Here is a 21,551-nt window from a genome sequence, read left to right on the forward strand (position 1 = left end):
CCGGCCAGGGTCGTAGCCGCGCTGTGCGGAGCGCGCCTCCCCTGCCGCTGTTATTGTAGCAGCAGCAGCAGCTACCACTGTGAGGCCCTGACTGAGACACGGGGCTCTGTAAACGCAAACCTCGTGTAGCCGCCCTGACCGCCACGCGGGATTTTCAGGGACAAAATTCGGGACAAAAATCCCCGAGAGCGACCGTGTGGTGCCAATTAAAATTCCAACTTAATTTGCAGTTTTGAGAACAGTCGCCCCCACAATCAACCCGCGATGCTGCTGCTGCTGATTCCACGGCACGGGGGTGGGGGGGGGGGGTTCCGTTGCTGGTCGTGTTGACGGGCCGACTTCTTCGCCTTTGCGCTGCTCTCCCCGTGCCTGTGCGCGAAATTAAAGGCACAATTCGCAACAAATCGGCGAACACAGGAAATGGCTCAATCGAGAAGAAAGGTCAAACGCCAAGAGCCGCTTTCGTCTCCGACACGCGTTTCTTCAGTACAAGGTGTTGAATAATACTCCGGCCGTAGTAGCAGTGAATTGAGTTAAAATCATACAGAGGGTATCCAGTAATTACGCCAAAAGCTGCATCGTGTCTGACTCAAGGTGGACAGTGAGGGTGATGTCAATAAACAGCGAACCTAAGCAGCAGCTAATTGGATTTAACAACACACGCAAAGATGTGCAGCACTGCATGGACAAATGCTCCCAGCCTGACTCACACCACCAGCCCAAAAGAACTGCACGGATGCTGGGAATTTCGGGGCAAGGCAGCAGAAGCCATGCAAGCATCCGGAAGGGAACCGGACAGGCGAGTGCTGAAGATGATCCCGCGGGATGGGAGGGGGCGATTGCGGCAATACGACTCGTTACTGGCAGCTGGAATCAACCCACTCCAAACAGGAAAGCGATTTGTCGGCCCACTATACGGTCGCCCTGCAGCTGTCCCTGGGCTCCCCTGCCCCGTGATTTCACGAGCCTCGTTGGCATCTAAGGGCACAACACAGCCACACAGAATACGTGTCGCAATATTTTACGAATAATGTTTCCACGGCACTTTGTACATGCAATGTTACGTACTGCTATGGCCGTTGCGGTTACAGGCAGATTAGTAAAACACATTTTAAAAAATTAACCCGTAAAAACAAAGTGTTTCACTAACAGGACCCTGCGGGGTGGGCTGGTAGGAATAATACTAATACCGGTACAGGGATATCGACCGCACACACACGCACACGCGCACACACGCGCATAAACGTACACACGCACACACACACGCACACACACCGCACGCACACACACATACATGCACGCACGCACACGCACACGTAATGAAGTTGTGTTGCTACGCTTCCAGTTCGCCGTGAATAACGATCCGAAGCCCAATAGCGCCCATTCATCACGCCGCACGAGTGGGCCGGACACGCACACACGCACGCACACACACGCACACAGTCACACATATACACACACACACGCACACACGCACACACAGACACGCACACACACGCGCATACACACGCACACACACGCACGCACGCAAACACACACGCACACACACACACACGCGCGCAGGGGGAGCGGGCGGCCATCTTGTCGGACGGACGGACGGACGGACAAACGGACGCGGACGGACGGACGGACAAACGGACGCGGACGGACGGACGGACAAACGGACGCGGACGGACGGATGGACAAACGGTCGGACGATATAATCTATTGGTGGTCTGGTCCACTTCGTTCCTACCAGTATAAATCCTTTATATGCGTGGCGGCTAGAGTCCTCTCATCCTCTGGCTTGAGATGGCTACCACCTATGGGTCAGATGATTGCCTGCCACCATTAAGCAATTGGTAATTAAATATAAAAAAAATTCCGAAAATGTTGAACATTTTGGAAAACATTTTCACGAAAATAAATTGTCACGCACAACGAGTCTGTGTGCAAAATGTCAGCTCGATTGGATCACGGGAAGTGGGTTAAAACGACCGAAAGATTTGCACGGTCGTAAACGCGCAAGCAAGCAAGTGAACTTAATATAAAGGATTTTAAAAGGGAACTTGCTGGCGCACTTCACCATCAACCTGGGGACCCTAAGTTCGATTTTCGTGATGTGACTAACATAAAAGGCGAACTATAGCTGAACTAGTCCTGCCTTGGGCACCCCATTGACCTGCGTTGTGAAGTATGGAATAAAACGACTGATACAGCATGGCAAGGCATTCATCCAGCGATCGACGGAAAATACTTTTTTTTAAACACCGGAGGGTTGATATATTTTGTTCATATAAATGTAAGTCGCAGTTTATATCCCAACACAGACGGAAGCTAACACAAACAGGGAGGCTGAATTGCTGGGATTGGAACACGGCACATTTCCCTGGGACGCGTTAATGCGGGCACTTGGTCAGAAATAGCCCCGAACACCGCGTGTGTGCGTGATACGCGCGGTAAACCTGCGAACAATTATGTAATCAAGCCAGCAGCCGATGGCTCCGGGCCAAGCGCTCCGCCCTCTCCGGAGCTGTGAGCAGACGGTGGAGGTGTTGGGGCACGGGCACTGAGCTCGTGGCCAGCACGCGGGCGAACGGGCTAGTAGTGGAGAAGCGGCGATGAGATCGCACCCAGCGGAACGTCACAATCACATCGCTCAACTAAACGCAGCAACATCCCCACAAGGGAACGATCACGTGGGCTGGCGAATGATCAGAGACGCATCAGCGTCATGATGGATGGAGTACCAATGCCACAGAAAACAAATAAGCAATCGTTACGGCTCATTCCCATATTTGTCTGTCCTCATTCCCATATTTGTCTCTCTGCGTAAAAACAAGGCAATTTTGAACATCTCATCGGTCACATGACGATACCTAATAGAGGGGGTATATGCCTATAAACATCTGGCAGTTCACCAGCACACTGGTTTCAGCCAGTTCGTCTTGTTGCTGACGGGCCACCGAATGTCTAAAGTCGTCCAGATTGTGCTAAACCAATGCTGTTGCAATTATGAACGACCAGAAGACCCTGTGGCTGATTGTATGTGTAAAAATTTTTTATTTTTTAATGTTTTAAGTGGAGAGATAGATAGGACGGTGTGTTATATGATTATACATTGTATTCGATGTCATTTACCATTTTAGCGATGTATCATTAGTGTGATATTATCACAAGTAACTAATTAATGTTTTACGTACATTTCAGCTTAGATAAATGTACGTTTATACTCGTAGAATGATAGGTTAATTCACACGTAATTTGGTTTGTTTCAAACAAATGTGAGTGACTTTTGTTTCCCAGTGGACGCGTGACGCCCTCTCGGGTCTGTTCCGCTGGGTGACGCAGAGAGCGTGGCCGCCACTCTTCTGGTGCGTGGCGACCCCCACGTGTGGAGGAAGGGTGGGGGGGTCCGTGGGGGGGGTGGGGGGTCGGTGGGATCACATCCCAGGCTGCAGCAGGAGCGGTTAGACACAATACAATGCGACAGAATACGATTCGACACAATGCGATTCCACCGTGCAGGCAGCATCCAAATGCCTCTGCTACGCAAAGACGCTTTACAATGATTTGATGAAAACGAAAAAATAAGTAACAATAGATTGTATATAAAACCTAACAAACGTATATATTACATTTCGATTTAAAGCTTTCGTGACTGCAGGGATTCATCTTCTTGGTTCTTTCGGTAAAGTCACGTAGAAGGGAAGTAAAATAATAATAAAACTAAAACATAATACAATAACTCTCACGACGTTTCGGCCACAACGCAAGCAGCCGTCCTCAGGTGAAAACCAGGTCTGTCGAGGCGACAGCGTCTGAATGAAACAGCACACGAGCTTGGAGCATATATATAAGCTGGGCTGGAAGGGGGGGGAAGGGGCGCCTTGACAAAATAATTTGCATATCAAGAGGAATTTTACATATTTATGGGAAATGCAGGAATGTGATCAGTACTACATATGCCCGTGCATTATGCAGGACTAGCAGCATCAAAGGGAGGGGATATGGGAAATGCAGGAATGTGAATAGTACTAATTATGCCCGTGCATTATGCAGGATTAGCAGCATCAAAGGGAGGGGTAGCGTTAATAAAGGGAAGGAGTGTTAATAGTATGTAGCTGCAGTAACTAAAACCAACACGTAAACAACTAAAGTATAAAATACATAGTATCATCAGTATACTAACTATACTCTACAATAAGCTGAGTTACTAACAGTAAGTCATACATTACAATGGTACAGTGTAAAATAACAAATAGTATAACATTTATATACTTAATACAATGTACAAAGTAATATATAGTATCGTAATTGTATAGTGAATATGTAGCAGTGTGATATACATTAGGGTGGGTAGAACAATACGTGTTATATTACAATGTATAAGGTTTATAGCAATACAGTATATAATTTAATGTTGGGTTTGTCTATGTCGGTATATAGTACGGTGTAGACTCGTGTGATGTAAGAGAATCAAGTTTAGATGGAAGCATATTATATAATTTTTACGACGTAGAATTGTAATGTATGACTTACTGTTAGTAGCTTATTGTAGAGTATAGTTAGTATACTGATGATACTATGTAGTTTATACTTTAGTTGTTTACGTGTTGGTTTTAGTTACTGCAGCTACATACTATTAACACTCCTTCCCTTTATTAATGCTACCCCTCCCTTTGATGCTGCTAATCCTGCATAATGCACGGGCATAATTAGTACTATTCACATTCCTGCATTTCCCATATCCCCTCCCTTTGATGCTGCTAGTCCTGCATAATGCACGGGCATATGTAGTACTAATCACATTCCTGCACTTCCCATAAATATGCAAAATTCCTCTTGATATGCAAATTCTTTTGTCAAGGCGCCCCTTCCCCCCCCCTTCCAGCCCAGCTTATGCTCCAAGCTCGTCTGCTGTTTCATTCAGACGCTGTCGCCTCGACAGACCTGGGTTTCACCTGAGGACGGCTGCTTGCGTTGTGGCCGAAACGTCGTGAGAATTATTGTATTATGTTTTATTTTTATTATTTTATTACTTCCCTTCTACGTGACTTTACCGAAAGAACCAAGAAGATGAATCCCTGCAGTCACGAAAGCTTTAAATCGAAATGTAATGCCATTGTCCAGGAAACTCGCGGCTAAGCGAGACATTTCAAAGGCACTCGAATGGAGCAAAGCAATCCCTGAGTGCTGGGTTCCGGGCTCCCGGTAGAGGAGCCGCCGTCCACAGAAGGTGAAACGAAGCCTCACCACAGGCCGGGTTCCAAAACGTGCCAAATCTGAGCCTCCATATTAATGTACATACTCAAATGTGTCCCAATCATCAGCCATTACCTATCCTATTTCTCACAGTCACGCGATCCAGAAGTCGTCATAGCACCTGCACACGGGCTGATTTCAATACAGCAGTGCATAGAGAATGGTTTAATGTTGATGAAGATCAGGGGTGCGACGAACACATCCGTGTCATTTGGCGGGTCGAGGACAGCTGCGCGAGGACTGTGGTTTTTAACGTCGACCGCGCACTCGCGGGATTTCGTAACGTTGGCCGAGTTTTGAGGCCAAATGACCCGAGTCGTGGGGCTCAGAGATTCCGCATCTGAAATCCATTAGGAGGCCGCTGCGAGCAGCCTGAAAAGTGAGCGTGCGGAACTGACATCCGACACAAACACCGCGCATGTTGATGCATGCGGGGCGAGGTAATCATCGGCCGGCGAGATAATTCAGACCTTGACAACTAAGTGTGTGTGTCTGTGGGGTTTTGTTGTCGATTAAATGCCAGCTCACTTCTTGGTGGTGCTGGTGAGAAATGGTCATCATGATGTTGACAAACTTGCCAACATTAAGCAGTAGGATTGGCAACAACTATGCTTTTTTATACGTATGATTTCATGACCGATACTATTCAGAATTAGTTTATTGTAGATCAGATCTTGTAGGTTTAATTACATTTTTTGACTATACCCTTCGCCACCCAACATATGAAAACAAATCTATTGAGGTCTTTCAATGCCCTCACTGCGAGGATTTTACATTCACTGAAAATAAAAGCTAAGAAATAATAAAGACGTTGTGTGACCGTGAAGAGGCGCATGCTTGGAATTACACCGAGAGAGGAGCGTGTGGATGAGAGAGCACGTGTAAGGACGTCATCTGTGACTGGAAACACTCTCCCCCACTGGCTCCCGATCCAATGATTTATGGTTGGGATTCAATACCGAGTTCAGTGCTGTCTCTTGACACCGTAGTGAATGGGAAACCCGTTACAAGTATCACAAATAAACACTGATCCGTATTCGGGTTGTTAAATAATAACGGCTAAAACGGTGACCGGTTTTGTCCTTACTTTCATGCAGTATCCGGTAACGGTAAGAACACCGATTTTATCAATGCTATATCTTACAGAGGTGATTTTATGTAGGTATGGTGAGCTTAAGAATCAATACTAATTGATTAATCGATGCGGTACAGGGACGCTTCTCATAGCGGTTTTGTTGTCGAGTACAAAAAACATCCAAATACGCATTGATGGGAATTTCAATAAAATCATCGTGCAGAGTGCAATGTAGCGTGAGGCCGCATTTCACAGCCCATTCCGGTAAACGCGTTACGTCCGGGGCCAAATAGCGCGCCCACCACTGCCCCCACGGCGCACCTGGCCTGAGACCCAAGCCCAACGGAATGGAATGAGCACAATTAGAAATTCGGTAAAAGCATAACAAAGTATTTGTGTAACACTGCATATTTCCTCGCTGCGACAGAGTTCTCATAAACAAGACTGATGTTTTTGTCGTTGCCTAATTGTGAAAATATGCGGCCTGTTTTTGACGCTTTCCAACTCAGGATGAAAGTGTAAATAATGCATGAATTATCTCTGTTCCTCCATCTGTGACGAGAGGCCCACACTTTTCCCCGTGCAGATTATTGGATGCAAATAATGTATTACACATATATCTGTGTTGCTATTGATGACTTCACCTGGGTACAGTCGACCGAGCAAATGCATCGATGGGTTAGTACCCTCGCTGTGGAGATGCAGCGATGAGATCGGTTTGTGCCCAGGAGGGTGATGGATGGTATCAGCACCGGATCATGAGAAGAGGCCTTCATCCAGTAGTGGATAAACAACGGCGATTGATGTTAGATAAACAGGCCAACTAACCACGTTTATATTCTCTTCATGTTTTTATTTTATTTTCTTCTTTAGGCACACTGGTACGCTACTTTCATGGTCGAGTTTGTATTCACAGTGAGTACAAAGCTGTGACGCACGTTCAGAAGCACGATCATTAACACAATATGTAGAACAGAAACTGAAAAGTGCGCAAATAAGCGTGGAGAGATGCAAGCTTGGAATTATATTGAGATACAGAAAGATGAACACATGGATTTAAAACAAAACACGCCCAGATTAATGATATCCAAACTGTGAATAAAAGTGAGTGGGTTTCGGGCAGGACACGGCTTGAAGGGACGATGGCCGCTTGTTGAGAGAAATAGCGGAGCAGCAGCCAAGGAACCGAACATTTCCGCGAGTGTGTGCACCGAAGAGATGTAGCGATGAAATCAGTTCGTGTACAGTTGCTGGATGGATATATATTTTTTTAAAGAGGGTCCTGCTACATTGGGTTGTTTGGCCAAATCCATTATTAATGAGGGTTTGGTTTCGTGTTGTTAAAAAACAGAAAACTTGAAAATATCTCAACACTGCCATCTCCGCACCTCCGATTAGCACCGTTGGCTCCGTAAGGTGCGAAAACAAGTTCAACAAACAAAATTCAACATACAAAATTCAAGAAACACAATTCAACATGCAAAATTCAACAAACAAAATTCAACATACATCTCCTGACCAGTCCGCAGGCCCCCACATCGAGAATAGCTGGCAAGCCCTGGTGGTCACCCACCCAAGTACTCACCAAAACCCAAACCTGCTGAGCTTTTTATATCAGACACATTAGTGTGGTTTGGTTGTAATATAAGATAAACTAAACAAGTGCTAATACGAGTCTTTTGATATTGCGGGGTGATTTTAAAAACGAATTCGCTCTAATTGGCACGGTTAATGTCCCACTCTCAAATTTCGTGAACGCCTCTCGCGGGCAAACGTGAATCCGTGTTCAATTGAACGCACGCGATGACATCTGAAACGTGAACAGTTTTTTTAAAAGCCCCTTTACACAAATTAGAGTTAATAATGGGTTATTACATTTTAGTGCAGGCGTCCAAGTGTCGCTGTACATTACTGTCCGCAAGAGTTTCTTCTTAAAATAACACGGAACACTCGAATGGCATCAAGGCTGCACTGTTTCTCTTTTGCACACTGGGCCATCAGATTACTTAACCTGCGATGCAATGTATATCAGCATCATACATCATACTCTACGTGTATTTATATACGGAGCAAAATAAAATACGTTTACAGCCCTTTGCCATCCACTGCGGGACGAAGACTTCCCCATGCTATGTCGGTGTTAGGGGTTATTTAAGGGATGAGGGGCAGGACAGGTTCAGATACTACTCGCCCCTGATGTTAGCCATGGTTGGGAATCAAACTCAGGTTACCGGGTTCACAGCACACTATGCGCAAACCACTATGCCACCACTCCTCCCATAAACGAACCCATTACAATCGTGTCTCTAAATCACCCTTAATGAAGCGTGTGTGCGTGTTTTGTTGCCTTTTAACATGACTCACTTCTTACGTCTGCAAACGTGTGGTCGAGATGAAATACTCTTCCAGAGTCTCTGGGGCAAAAAATTACAAGTCACTATTTATAGAAGAGGGCCTTATTTTGATAGCTGGTTGCCTTTATGCAGAAACATGTTCACAGGTTGGTTTCCCTGCGCTGACAGTCCCATAGCCTCTGATCAAAGGAGCAACCACCACGTGTTATACCCATGAATTCCCACCCGGGTCCCAGGTGACAATCCTCCTTGTTATTGCAGCCATTGAGAGGCGTCTCAAGGGGCGCTTCACGCGTTTGGGTCGGGAAAGACGCGGAGGGATGGGAAGGCGAGGTCAAACCGGCCACTGCAGTGACCTGACATAATCATTAGGGTTGTTGTGGATGATAGACGTGACCAGACAAATAGAAAGACAACATTCATCCTTTCTGTCCCTCTACGCACAAAATAAATAAAAATGTAGACACATCCCATCAGCGCACGGTCTTCTGCCAGTGAACACATTTATCAGAAATGTTTCAATGGAAACAAACTCTGGATCAGTTTTGACTTTCATTGTTTCATCAGCAGATTCAGGCTTGCTAGAGCCAATGCTGGTGACCTGCCAGATGTTATGGGCAAGAACCCTGAGTGTGGGTTAAATATTTGCAGGACTAAGGAATCCACGTGGTTTATAAACAGAAAAAGATACAATCCGACCTGATGATATACACATGTATATTCAAAAATTCACAACAACAATAAATCCCACGTATGTGAATAATTACACTTGGGCTGGTAAATTCCATGCTACGAAAGAACATGTTTTTTCAAAAACATGTGACAGATTGCCGGCAAAATCCTTCTGAAGTTCGCGTGAAACTAGTGACAAGAACAATAATGCCTTTCATCTCCTTCAGGAGGGTCCTGCACGATAATATTTGGCCTGTGGGAGGAAACCATTCTGCTCAGATATGCATAGGTAATGTGCATAAAAATACATCATCGTGAGTAATCTGCGACCGCCAAGGTTCTGAAGATAATTCTTGGGTAACGATTTGCTTTAGAATCGCTGTACCAGGGAGGGGCACCACAGCTCTTCACACATTTGAAAATGCAATGCGTTTCAAGTCCACTGCTGTGCTCAAATGTTCCAGGCCAGCATTTACATAGAGTTAGCTAAAAAGAGATAATTGTATACAGTATTTCCTTCAGTATTGTTTGTTTACACAGTCGTTTGTAGTTTATTTTAAACAGTCGCGGTACTCATACAAGACCCGGTTGTTTAGGATTTTTTGCTAAAAAGTTTGATTTTTTTGCAACCAAAATCCAAAAGAAAACACAAAGTGGAAACCGAAACATACAAATTGCGAATGTTTTACGCATGCATAAATCCTTAACACACTGCAGATAAGCACGCAAAACAGCAATTCATTCAACCTCTCATTCAACAAGTGGGTGCCCCCCCCCCCACATCGAGATCCACCGCACTCCGCGCCCTGCCCCCCAGGCTACAAAGGCCCCTCTAAATAGAGATCACGTGTCCTCGCCTCGACCCACTGGTGCAAGGCATTCGTTTCATGTTGTTTATTCGTAAGGCATTTGTGTACCGTCGTTTATCAGTCGTGATAGCAGTTGTGTCATGTTGTGTATTCGTGTATTTTGTCGCCGTGACGTGGCGCCAACGCTCCACGCGTAAATTCGAAATTTTCTGCACGCCCCCCCCCCCACCCCCTTGACAGGATGTATCGCCCCCACAGATGTTGACAACTGCAGCAATAAGTGATGTTGACATTGTTCATACGTTGATATTATTCATAAGTAGTCCAAGATTGCGACACAGGTAAATACGATAACATGAAGTGTCTTAGCCACGCGGTCTTTAACGGTATTTTCATCTTCAGCTCGTAATTTCATTACAACATTTTATATCAACCCATTGTCACGAAACAAAGCATCCAATCAGAAATCACGCCGCGGAAGGTGATATCACACAGAGAGACTTCTCGAGATCCCTTTAAGAGACCTCTTCATCCCCTTGGGACAATGCACTCAAAATAAACGTTATCATTCTCCGAGCCGACATTTTTTTTTTAAATGCGTTTAAGACCAACTACTACTGCAAGTGATTGTGAGTCACGCTCAGGCGTGCAGTTATCAGCGTGGTCTAGCGACACCGTTGTAGACGTGACATGCAGATGCGTGACATCACCACCTTGCTACGATGACGTCCTTGAACGTAACTTCAGTATATTTATATTTGTTATCGTAGCTTCAAACCTGCCTCGTAACCATCCCGGGATACACAGCCTAAGTATGTATCTACAAGAGCAGCTTACTCTTTTGAGGCTGTAAATGTATGTCGTCTTCCTTTAAGCAAACATAAATGTCAAATGCCGAGCAGTCGGCAGCACGCTGCACTGCTGTAGAAGACAGTGGGGGGCTGGCATCCCTGATGGTTCGCTGGCTGCGTGGCCCGTGGAGCTTGGCAGCGGGCGCGACGCTTGGGCCGCGTTGACCATCGCCGCTAACGCAGTGAAGTCACGACGGCTTACATCAGTCGTAAAGCATTCCGCCAGAGAAAAATTCACATTGGAGCCAAAACGTGCAGTCACGCTGCAAACCCTGTACACGCACAGCGGACCCGTGCGTGCCCGTGGTCAGTCCCGGATTATCCCAGTAGCAAACGTAGCTACATATGTAGTAGCTACGGGCCCCGCACTTTCAAGGGACCCGAGCTAAATGTTTTAAAGCTATTAATTCCGGTCAGTGGTTCTGCACTTGCTCGATTACTATTCTACTATACTGCCTTAAACTTTTACGAACGACTGGGGGTTTAAGGTTAGCGATTTGTCGTATTATCTGGCTGTATAGCAAATGCATTTTTTCAATTAATTTAATATGCAAGTAAAATGTTGTTTTAATTTTTTTTTATATTTAGGACCCCTTTATAACATATGCTACAGCCACGCACTAGCTTAATATGGCTCTGCCCGTGGCTTGTTACTGTTCAAGTGGTGCGATCCTGAGAATGACTGAAATTAACTGGGACCCATATCTAACAGAGGGCCCATGCCTGTGAGCATCTGGCAATTCACCAGCATTGGTTCAAGCGAACCTAATTGCTGCTCAGTTTACTTGTGTTGAACGTATGTGTAAAAATAATAATTACGTGGAGGGACAGATATGGGGTGGAGGCATAGTTTTCTTACTTCTTTTTGAACTTTACTGAGACGGATGAACAAAAGGAAACATGTTGCAGTTTTTATGTATACATTTTAGTACCAATGCATGTGCATAAACGCGCTTGTTAATGCATGCAACGTAATTTTGCACAGTTTAATTTAGCACTTTCCCGAAACTCAATCGTCACGTTTCCACATGCTTCATCGCTCAATGCTTAATTATTCTCAACTCAGTGTAAATTATACCATCATATTCCCTAGCCACTACCTTTGCGTTGAAGGAAAAAAAGGAGTCTGCAATTTCAGAGCCAGGATTGGTGGCTCATGCTTCTCACCCAGCGCTTTGGTAGCAAGGGTCAGTAGTGAATCACATCGATTTGTGAATTCTCAACTCCGCTGGGCTGCTTCGTGGCCAAACGGGAGTAGAGCAAGTGGGCTCGTGAACCCGTCTACGTGGAACTTAAGAGTGGGGTTTTCTCCGGGTACTCCGGTTTCCTCCCACACGTAAAACAATGCTTACAATTATAACCGGCCCATCATCCCTCCAGAGTCGATGAGTACAACTTTATGGGGAAGCCAACAGTTGTTCTATGGATATAACTTTTGAATGTTTGAATGAACAAAACTGAAATCAAAGCAAGATCGTCTTGAAAAAGTAATTACAGTACTAGATAAGGGCACCACTAGAATCTAAACACTGCGGCGAGGGTGGTTCTTGTTGCAGACATCACAGTGGTTCTGCTTCTGTTATCATCGGCCAACAATGTAAATTCACTCCGGTTGCATGCAGCTTGGCATCACAAATTAAGCACAGGTGCAGATTTTATGACCTCTGAAAAATACAGGAATTACATTGTTTTTAATAATTCACAATCAAATCCCATGCTTACTGCACTACATTACACGGTTGTATTATTCACCCGCTCAATGACAGCCAATGCTAATTGAGGTAAGAGCACAAACAGCACCTTACCAAACTCACAATAATACGCGTTTACAAGCTTACAATTGTGCTCACTTGCACTAAATCTGCTTCATAAGTAAAAAAGCGAGAACACTGCCGTCTAGTAAAGTTTAATTCCTATACTTTACTAATATCGGCAGTCGTACCCATTCACAAATTCTTCATTAAATTACAATTTCACAGCCTTTTTTAAACTTTGATGGATAAAGGCCTCCCCAAAACGTGTAGGTTTGTTTGACCATATCTGACCACGCTGGTCAATAACGTTTGGTGAAAAGAGGGCCCATGACATAAGGTTGAGGTTAACGAGTCTGGTGATTGCCATCTGTATTTGGGGAACAGGTTGTAATTTGTAACGAGATCTGCTGGTCCAGAATTGTGATTAACTTTATTACAATAAATTGCATTTTGAAGAAAATGCTGTATGTCTGGGTTTGGTCTCCAGCGAAAAAGGTGTCAAACCTAGGATGAGTTTAAGTCTAATGATGCTTTAATTAACAGTTAAAACATTACACACTAAACTGTACACAAAATGGATTTTAAAGATTTGGTTGCCAACTGATTTCCAAAGCTGCACTTATTTGAAATGAAGCCTTCACGTGCAGTTAGATAATCTCTATTCTGTTGCACATGCAATAGGGAGGAAATGTTGCAAATATATCCAAGTCAAAGCTATCCTAGGACATCTACTGGACAAACCAAGAACAGCTTGTGCTGTACTGTATATAAAGGGTGTAATTCAGGATCACAATTAAATAAGCGATTATCCATACTTTCTTCGTCTTGGTTCTTTCGGTAAAGTCACGTAGAAGGGAAGTAATAAAATAATAAAAAATAAAACATAATAAAATAATTCTCACGACGTTTCGGCCACAACGCAAGAAGCCGTCCTCAGGTGAAGAACAGGTCTGTCGAGAAGACAGAGTCTGAATGACAACCCCAGGCTTGGAACGTCTTCTTAAGCTGGGTTGGAGGGGGGGAAGAGCACCTTGACAAAATAATTTGCATATCAAGAGGAATTTAGCATATATATAAGCTGGGTTGGAGGTGGAAGACATACAGTACCCTGGCGTCTACAAACTAAGTTGCCTCTGTGGTAGCAGTTACATTGGAGAAACCAAACGACATGTCTCGGACCGCATCCGTGAACATAAAGCAAACCTGAAACACGGTAGGACAAACACCTCAGCCGTGGCAGATCACTGCTACAATTCAGTGGGCTCACATGACATTGACTTCTCCAAGACGGAGGTTCTCTGCAAGCCATCTGGCTACCATGAGAGATTCGTTCATGAGGCGATCCACATATACAAACACAGAGACAATTTCAACCGAGAAGATGGATTCTGGCTCAGCAATCATTGGAGGGACGTAATAAACCATTTCGGATCTTAACTGATTGTTGTTCACGTTTACGGTGACTTTCAGACCGCAGTCCACTCACTGGCATTGACTGTGTATCTTGTGTTCTCCACAGGGAATGCATTATTTGCTCCGCTGCGGGTCTCCTGCTTCTACATACTATTAACATTCCCTCCCTTTGTTAATGCTACCCCCTACCCCCTCCCTTTGATGCTGCTAATCCTGCATAATGCATGGGCATAATGACTTTGAAACCCCCCAGCCCACCTCCTACGCATTTGCAATAAATATGCTAAATTCCTCTTGATATGCAAATTATTTTGTCAAGGCGCTCTTCTTCCACCTCCAACCCAGCTTATATATGCTAAATTCCTCTTGAAATGCAAATTATTTTGTCAAGGCGCTCTTCCCCCCCTCCAACCCAGCTTAAAAAGACGTTCCAAGCCTGGGGTTGTCATTCAGACTCTGTCTTCTCGACAGACCTGTTCTTCACCTGAGGACGGCTTCTTGCGTTGTGGCCAAAACGTCGTGAGAATTATTTTATTATGTTTTATTTTTATTATTTAATTACTTCCCTTCTACGTGACTTTACCGAAAGAACCAAGATGAATCCCTGCAGTCACGAAAGCTTTAAATCGAAATTTATCCATACTTTGTAGAGTACTGCGAATATTTGGCCTCGAGTGGTTGAAAAGGGTAACGTGAAGCCCCTACACAACATAAACAATACAAAATATCGACATTTCACAAGCTTGATCACATTAATTGCTGTAGCACCGACTGGCCGCTCACCACTACTGCCAGAATGACCTTCACTCGAGTAAACCCCAACTGGTATCTGGTCTACCTTTTCACGTTGACCACACGTGTTGGAAGAGTTGGTCGTACCCATTTCACGCCACCACATGCGACTATCCGATTGATACAATGCGAGATATCAATCTATACTTCTGGGTGGAGAGGTTGGAGGAGGAGAAATTTGCCCCGTTGCTTCTATTGCCGAGCTGGGAGATGGAATAGAACTAGCGACCTCCGGATTGAAAGTTCAGCACGCTAATCATGACACCACAACAGCTCGCCAATGCACAATTACACCCTATCTATAGTTTGTTCTCCTTTCCGTGATCTCTCATTACGAGTGGGGAAAGTGAGATTTAATTAAGTGGAGACTGATGAGCAGTATATTTTTAGCACAACTGCCATAGGCAACCTTGGATGATACAACTGTAATCTCCACTTCATGACTTTAAAATGCATCTACATTTGTATAAATATATAATGGGCTGCTCAATTGACATCTCATAACAAATTACCTTGCTTTGTACAGCTGCCAAGCTCAATACACAAATCAACTGCCAGGTGAAAATATCGCTTGAATTTTGCTGGTACTCAACACCACAGAATGAACACATGAAATAAGATTGACCAATAACACAATCCATTCGCAAACATCTGGAGCTTATTTTATGAAGTTTAAAGTTTAATTTCAATTTCTGTAAGAATAAAACAATGTTTAAGAGATTTTTAATATATCCAGTTCAGAATCTTGAGCGTGAAGCCATCAACTTTATTTACGAGTTAAACATTAAAGTACAATTCCTGCGTATTTCTTTTAACCCCCAGAGAGGCCAGGGAATTAACTGATAACATCCGAGAACATGCAGGTATGACTTGATGATACGGCTTCCCTGCCCTTCGCATCTTCTGGGACAAAGTGAATAAAAACAACTTCCAAACGCAGTAAAGTCCTGGACCACGCAGGGCACAATGTATCACATTTCCCACATGGTATGCTAAGATCATCATGGCTGCAAACAGGATTCCACACGAATATACAATGTGACCATCATATCACACAGTGCAAGCCAATGGTAATAATGTTCTTATTTTTAAAGAAATTATCCACAAAATTTTCGTCAGACAATCGCAAGAAAATAGGCATTCCATCATATTTAAAAACACATTAGAAAAAAACTTAAATGTGAGTGGTGTGTCATGATGCTGGGAAAGGTTATCGTTTCTTGAATCCATATTTTTTGCGTTCATAAAACAAATCTGTTTTAGAGCTTCCAAGGTTCACAATCTTGGGACAACCATCTCTCTGAAAACAGAAAGAAAAATACATAAACAATGAAATTAACAATGAACTTTACAATATGGACATAAGTAAAGCAGAACATTTTTAAAGAAATACACAGGTCACAAAATAACAGTTATGATTAACACATAACATTAAACTCAACATGACACTAATAATCGTATCACAGCTATCAACACCACATCATAAAGATGAGTCTCCCTATGACGTGCCAGTTGTAGGGGTTATTTGACCATATTTCACTATGCTGTTCAGTGTAGACTGAAGGCAGGGAGTATAGAAATGGGAGCATGGTACATGTCAACAATGGATTTTTCTGCATTGCCTTCCACTGCCAACATATGAAGCAGCCCATAACACCTGTAAATGTATGCATAGTGCTCGCCCATCCAAGCTCACCTCTGCGTAGCTTTGGAGATAATGAGATCAGGCACATTCCAGGTGAGAAACATTCTAAAACCAGTTGCTAGAGGATAGTCTCAAAGGCCCAGAACGTTAAGCAGCCAGCAACCAACTGTCCAAAGTTGTAAAAGTTAAGAGTTCACACGTTGTAGGTTTTTACCCTTTTAAACTGGTACAAAACTGACACCTTTATTCAAGGCATCATGTTTGCAATAACCACAACACAAGTAGTAAAAAAAGCAAACAAAAAGAAACAACTCTGATAATGATAATAATATGCACTGCATATTATTAGCATTATCAGAGTTGCTTCTTAATAATATGCACTGCATATTATTATCATTATCAGAGTTGCTTCTTTTTGTTTGCTTGTTTGACTACTTGTGTTGTGGTTATTGCAAACATGATGCCTTGAATAAAGGTGTCAGTTTTGTACCAGTTTAAAAGGGTAAAAAAACCTACTTCTATATTTTGCCACTGGTAAAAGAGATCTCAGTGTAAATGAGTTCACACGTTGATTACAGCAAGGTTATAAGGAGCTTGGGAAAATAAACTATGGCAGGGAATTCCAAAGTTGAGCAGTGCGAGGGGAGAAGCAGAATGGGTAGTGCTTTGGATTTCAGCGTGATGGTTCAACACAATTTAGATGAGATAAGAGAGTCACAGTCTGGTAGACCAAGTCCTCAACATGGCTGAAGTAATCAATGAGTCAAATTAACGACACTGCGGTATCAGCGATAGAAGTGTGACAAGATGACTGACCCCCAGTGATGAAGTATGAGAGAATCAGTAAGTGCATCAAACTATTGCTTTACAGCCAATTCTATGAGCGATATCCCAACCCAAGGTGCAGTAGGGTCACACTCACATCCTTCTCCTGGATGGTGCACTCCTTGCAGTAGTACGCGTCCGAGACTCCGGGGCCCCCGCAGATCACACAGCGGCCTTGGTACGAGCCATAATTGCACTCGTCACAGATGCGCACGAGCGTGCAGGGCCGCACGTACGAGTCGCAGATCACACACTTTCCATCGCCTGCGCACAAGGGGACATCAGCACAATGCAGTGAGAGGATGAGGACGGCGAGACGAATCTCAGGGGTTAACAGACTGGTTCGCATCAAATCATAAATTAAGGAACAAAGAAGAACGCATGAACGGCGATACCCATCTCAGCCAAGATGAAAGAAAGTTGACTAAAATGACTAGGGCATGTTAGGGTTAGGAGTTAATGGTGTGCATCTCAGACAAACTAACAGAGTTAACTCACATGGTTAGGAGAAGTCAAAAGAAGACAGGACAGTCACATTGGAATAAGTGAGGTGATGAATGGTTAAGATTCCGGAGCAGGCTGGAACCCTAATGAATATGGACGTGGTATACACTGCCTATAATACAAACACAGAATATAACCATTTAACAGCTATAAATTAGCACACCAACAATTGTTTTTATTGTTATGGCTGCGTTACGGACAAAGAATACGAAGGACATTTTTGTTTATGCAGGCAAATAGCATTGATGACAAATACAGCACTGATATGAATATGGAGTAAAATTTAAATTGTACTTACATTTCTCACAGAGTCTGCCAATGGCTGCAAAACAAGAAGGGTAAGGAGCGGTATTTATATACTCTTTGGGTCTTTCAGTAAAGTCACGTAGATAGAAAAATGAATATGGACGTGGTATACACTGCCAATGGTAGTAACATTGTAATTTAATAACATGCAGATGCCCTAAGATAATTGGAGACATTATTCCAAGTGCCATGTTTACCAACACGAATGCATTTTTTGTGAAATTTCTGCCAGTAATGTGTGCTGACAGCGATTATGCTCAAATTTCTGAATGTCACCGTGATAACTAAAACAGCTCTGTGCACCCTCATGAAGCTATTACACTACAATATAGTAAATTAGCGTTATGCCTAACCCACTTAACTCAGTACGTCTTCCTGACAAAACGAGGTAAATAAGTCAACAATTCTCCAAAAGATAATACAATGTACTGATCCAGGTCATTAACAGAATTAACCAAACAGCAAAACTAAATTTGATATGCTACTGCAGAACACAATTATAGTCTCAAATCGCAAACTGGGCCGTGGTTTTCAGGAGACGGCAGAATACAGGAAAGGGGCCATCCATTTAGTACGTACGCATGGAGGGGGGCGGTTAACCCAAATGTGTACGCTTGCGTATGGAGGTCTACTGACAATGTACATACGCATAGGAAACGCGAAACGCGGGGGGGGGGGGGAGTGAAGCCTCGCTAATAATTTGTCTACATTGGCCTTCAAATTAGTTAGTCCGGCGGTGGACTGTTTGCTCAAACACGTTTATATTACACTGAGATCTCTTTTACCAGTGGCAAAATATAGTAGTAGGTTTTTACCCTTTTAAACTGGTACAAAACTGACACCTTTATTCAAGGCATCATGTTTGTACGCCTTCTGGTGTCATCTGGTCCAACACCAATGGGGACTAGGCTCTAAAGAAAGCCGTCTCAGGTGTGGACCAATCAACTTCAAGGGCAGTGCATATTATTATCATTATCAGAGTTGCCTCTTTTTGTTTGCTTTTTTTACTAGTTGTGTTGTGGTTATTGCAAACATGATGCCTTGAATAAAGGTGTCAGTTTTGTACCAGTTTAATAGGGTAAAAACCTACTACTACGTTAATATTAATCGTTGATCGTTTCTGCGTGTATTAAATATCGGCCGTTCTATAGGATTCGGGGGGTACGTCAAGCGTACGTAGGCAGTTGGGGGGGGGGGGGTGTAAAAAGTGCGCGTGCGTACAGGGAGGAAGGGGGGGGTCAAGTTGACAGATTTTTGCGTACATACTAAATGGATGGCCCCAAATGGGTTTTGCAATTCTGAATGCAGAGAATAGTTTTTCCACCCCATCAGCCTGGGTTTTCTCTCAAGGTCCCTCCTGTACCTTCCCACAAGTGAATTGCCAAACCTCCCAATGATAGACCCACGTGAAATAAACCTAAGACTCAGTGAGCCATCCCTCGTTTATTATATTTAATCGTGTGCGATAAGCAACCATCTCACTAACACGCATGGGCACAGAACTTCGTAATGGAACTGCAATGGTGTCTGGGTGCTGAGTAATGACAAACAAAATCAGAATCTTTATTTAGACTGAAGGAATCCGATTATCTATAAAGCTATTTTTCGCAGATGTCCAGAATGGGTTGTAGAATCCGTTCAGCTCTGCCAGATTAAAGGTGTGTGCATGTAACCCTACAATTAGGGTTTACAATAAAGATTAAGTCAAAGTGAAGTCTTGATAAATGAGCATTGAGGCTGTGGCATCTTCTGTTTAGCGCCCTAAGCCAGTGATACAAATTCATCATTTCTCTGACGAGTCCATCCATAGGATCTGTTGAAATCCCAGAGGTACTCAACATGCCGTTTTATCTAAAGGTTTCTAGATTAACTTTAGTCTACGAAGTTTGTTCCTTGGCATTTTTAAAGCATCCGATTTCAACTTTACCTTGATTGCCACATTGCATTGACATAATTTATTAGCTCAAACCACGTCTAAATCAACTTAACTTTGAACATCGTTGCGAGTTATTAAAGAGTGACGTTCATGTAATTACATCTGGATTGTGAATCACTCAGACCACTTGCTTCGGATCTGCACTGGAGTCCCAAGCGCTGCTCTTACACCCGCAAACACGCGATCCGGTGACAAGCTTATTTACCTCTTGCGGTTAAACAATCGAAGACAAAAACTACACAACAATCAAAAACAGCAGCAGCAAGAGTAACATTAAGCGCAAGTTAACCGCGAAGACACTGAGAAGAGGCCTGCCCTCGCGTGGGAGCCTGCGTCTCGCCTAGTGTCGACCCGCGTGCGGCGACGCCTCGCGAGGGGAACCCTCGGGAGAAAACTCGACAACACGGACGAGAGAGGTGGGTCGCTCTTCTCTTACCCACGCCGGCTTGTTTGCGGCAAAAGATCAGATCGGGATGATGTTTGGCCATTTCCCGCGCTCGCACGCCACGAGAGCCACAGAGACACACTTAGTCTCCACCCACAATGCCCCTCGCGCCTTACGGTTCTTGGGTTTCCGCGGCAAAGCGCCCATTGGCCCTACCCACTGGATACAGCACTTGCGTTGTGAAGGAGAAATCTACTCCACTAACGAGAATATATACGGTGAACAAACAAGGACAGTCGTCATCGTAAACGTCTTATGAGGACCACTTTATAAAAAAGCCAACAGGAGCTCATCAGATTCCTCCATGAGAAATTATTCCGATTCTGTATAAAAATAGGCCTTGAGACATCACTGCCCTGCAATAGCCCGATGGGTACCACCAGGGTAGGGTGGCAGTAGGAGCAGCAGCAGCAGGGGACGGTGATCCCACTCAAGCGGTGCATTTCTAAATCACAAACGTGCGAAAGCGAGGTCAGTCGTAGCATTTTCTCAGGAAAAGGTTCCCAAAGAATGAGCACCGTATCACTAAAATATGATTTTGGAATAAAAAAAAAGTGATATGAAACTGGCAGCTAAATGAGGGCCATGCACTGTGATGGGATCATCTTGTGCTCGAGGGCATCGCAGGACTTGAGATGGCAATGGCTTGGGGAGGCCTTCATCTAGCAGTGAATAGGTCATGGGTGGAGGAATTTTTTTTTCACTCCTGTACATATTTTCGATTGAGTGCCCCTTTTGCCCCCAATCCAGTTGTGGAAATTCCATTTAAATGACCACGGCCACTATACTCTGGTTTTTTCGGTAAAGTCACGTAGGTTAAAAAACAAATAAATTAAATCACGTTTCGGAGGCAACACAAGCTTTCGTCTGCAGCAAGGGAATTTGTTGCCTCCGAAACGTCGTGATTTAATTTCTTTTTCTTTTTT

The 21,551-nt window shown here is 44.0% G+C and overlaps 1 protein-coding gene across 1 annotated transcript; it reads right to left on the reverse strand.

The window, feature by feature from the left end:
- Window positions 1–15,715: 15,715 nt before the first annotated feature.
- On the reverse strand, window positions 15,716–21,091 carry PHF5A (PHD finger protein 5A). The gene is made up of 4 exons (XM_078857246.1): window positions 20,617–21,091; window positions 18,237–18,260; window positions 17,532–17,698; window positions 15,716–16,264 (listed from the first exon to the last, which is right to left on the reverse strand). Exons 1-4 carry the CDS (start codon window positions 20,666–20,668, stop codon window positions 16,175–16,177), a joined length of 333 nt encoding a protein of 110 aa, XP_078713372.1. The 5' UTR covers window positions 20,669–21,091; the 3' UTR covers window positions 15,716–16,174.
- Window positions 21,092–21,551: the final 460 nt, after the last annotated feature.

The sequence above is a fragment of the Lampetra fluviatilis genome, chromosome 5 (assembly GCF_964198595.1).
Source record: "Lampetra fluviatilis chromosome 5, kcLamFluv1.1, whole genome shotgun sequence".
Taxonomy (NCBI): domain Eukaryota; kingdom Metazoa; phylum Chordata; class Hyperoartia; order Petromyzontiformes; family Petromyzontidae; genus Lampetra; species Lampetra fluviatilis.

Bases quoted from the DNA above. Each gene is read 5' to 3' on its own strand.
- PHF5A (XM_078857246.1), bottom strand. From the start codon at position 20,668: ATGGCCAAACATCATCCCGATCTGATCTTTTGCCGCAAACAAGCCGGC. The intron at 18,261-20,616 runs GTAAGAGAAGAG...CTTGTTTTGCAG, and splicing joins CCGCAAACAAGCCGGCGTGG to CCATTGGCAGACTCTGTGAG. The intron at 16,265-17,531 runs GTGAGTGTGACC...TTCTGTTTTCAG, and splicing joins GCACCATCCAGGAGAAGGAT to AGAGATGGTTGTCCCAAGAT.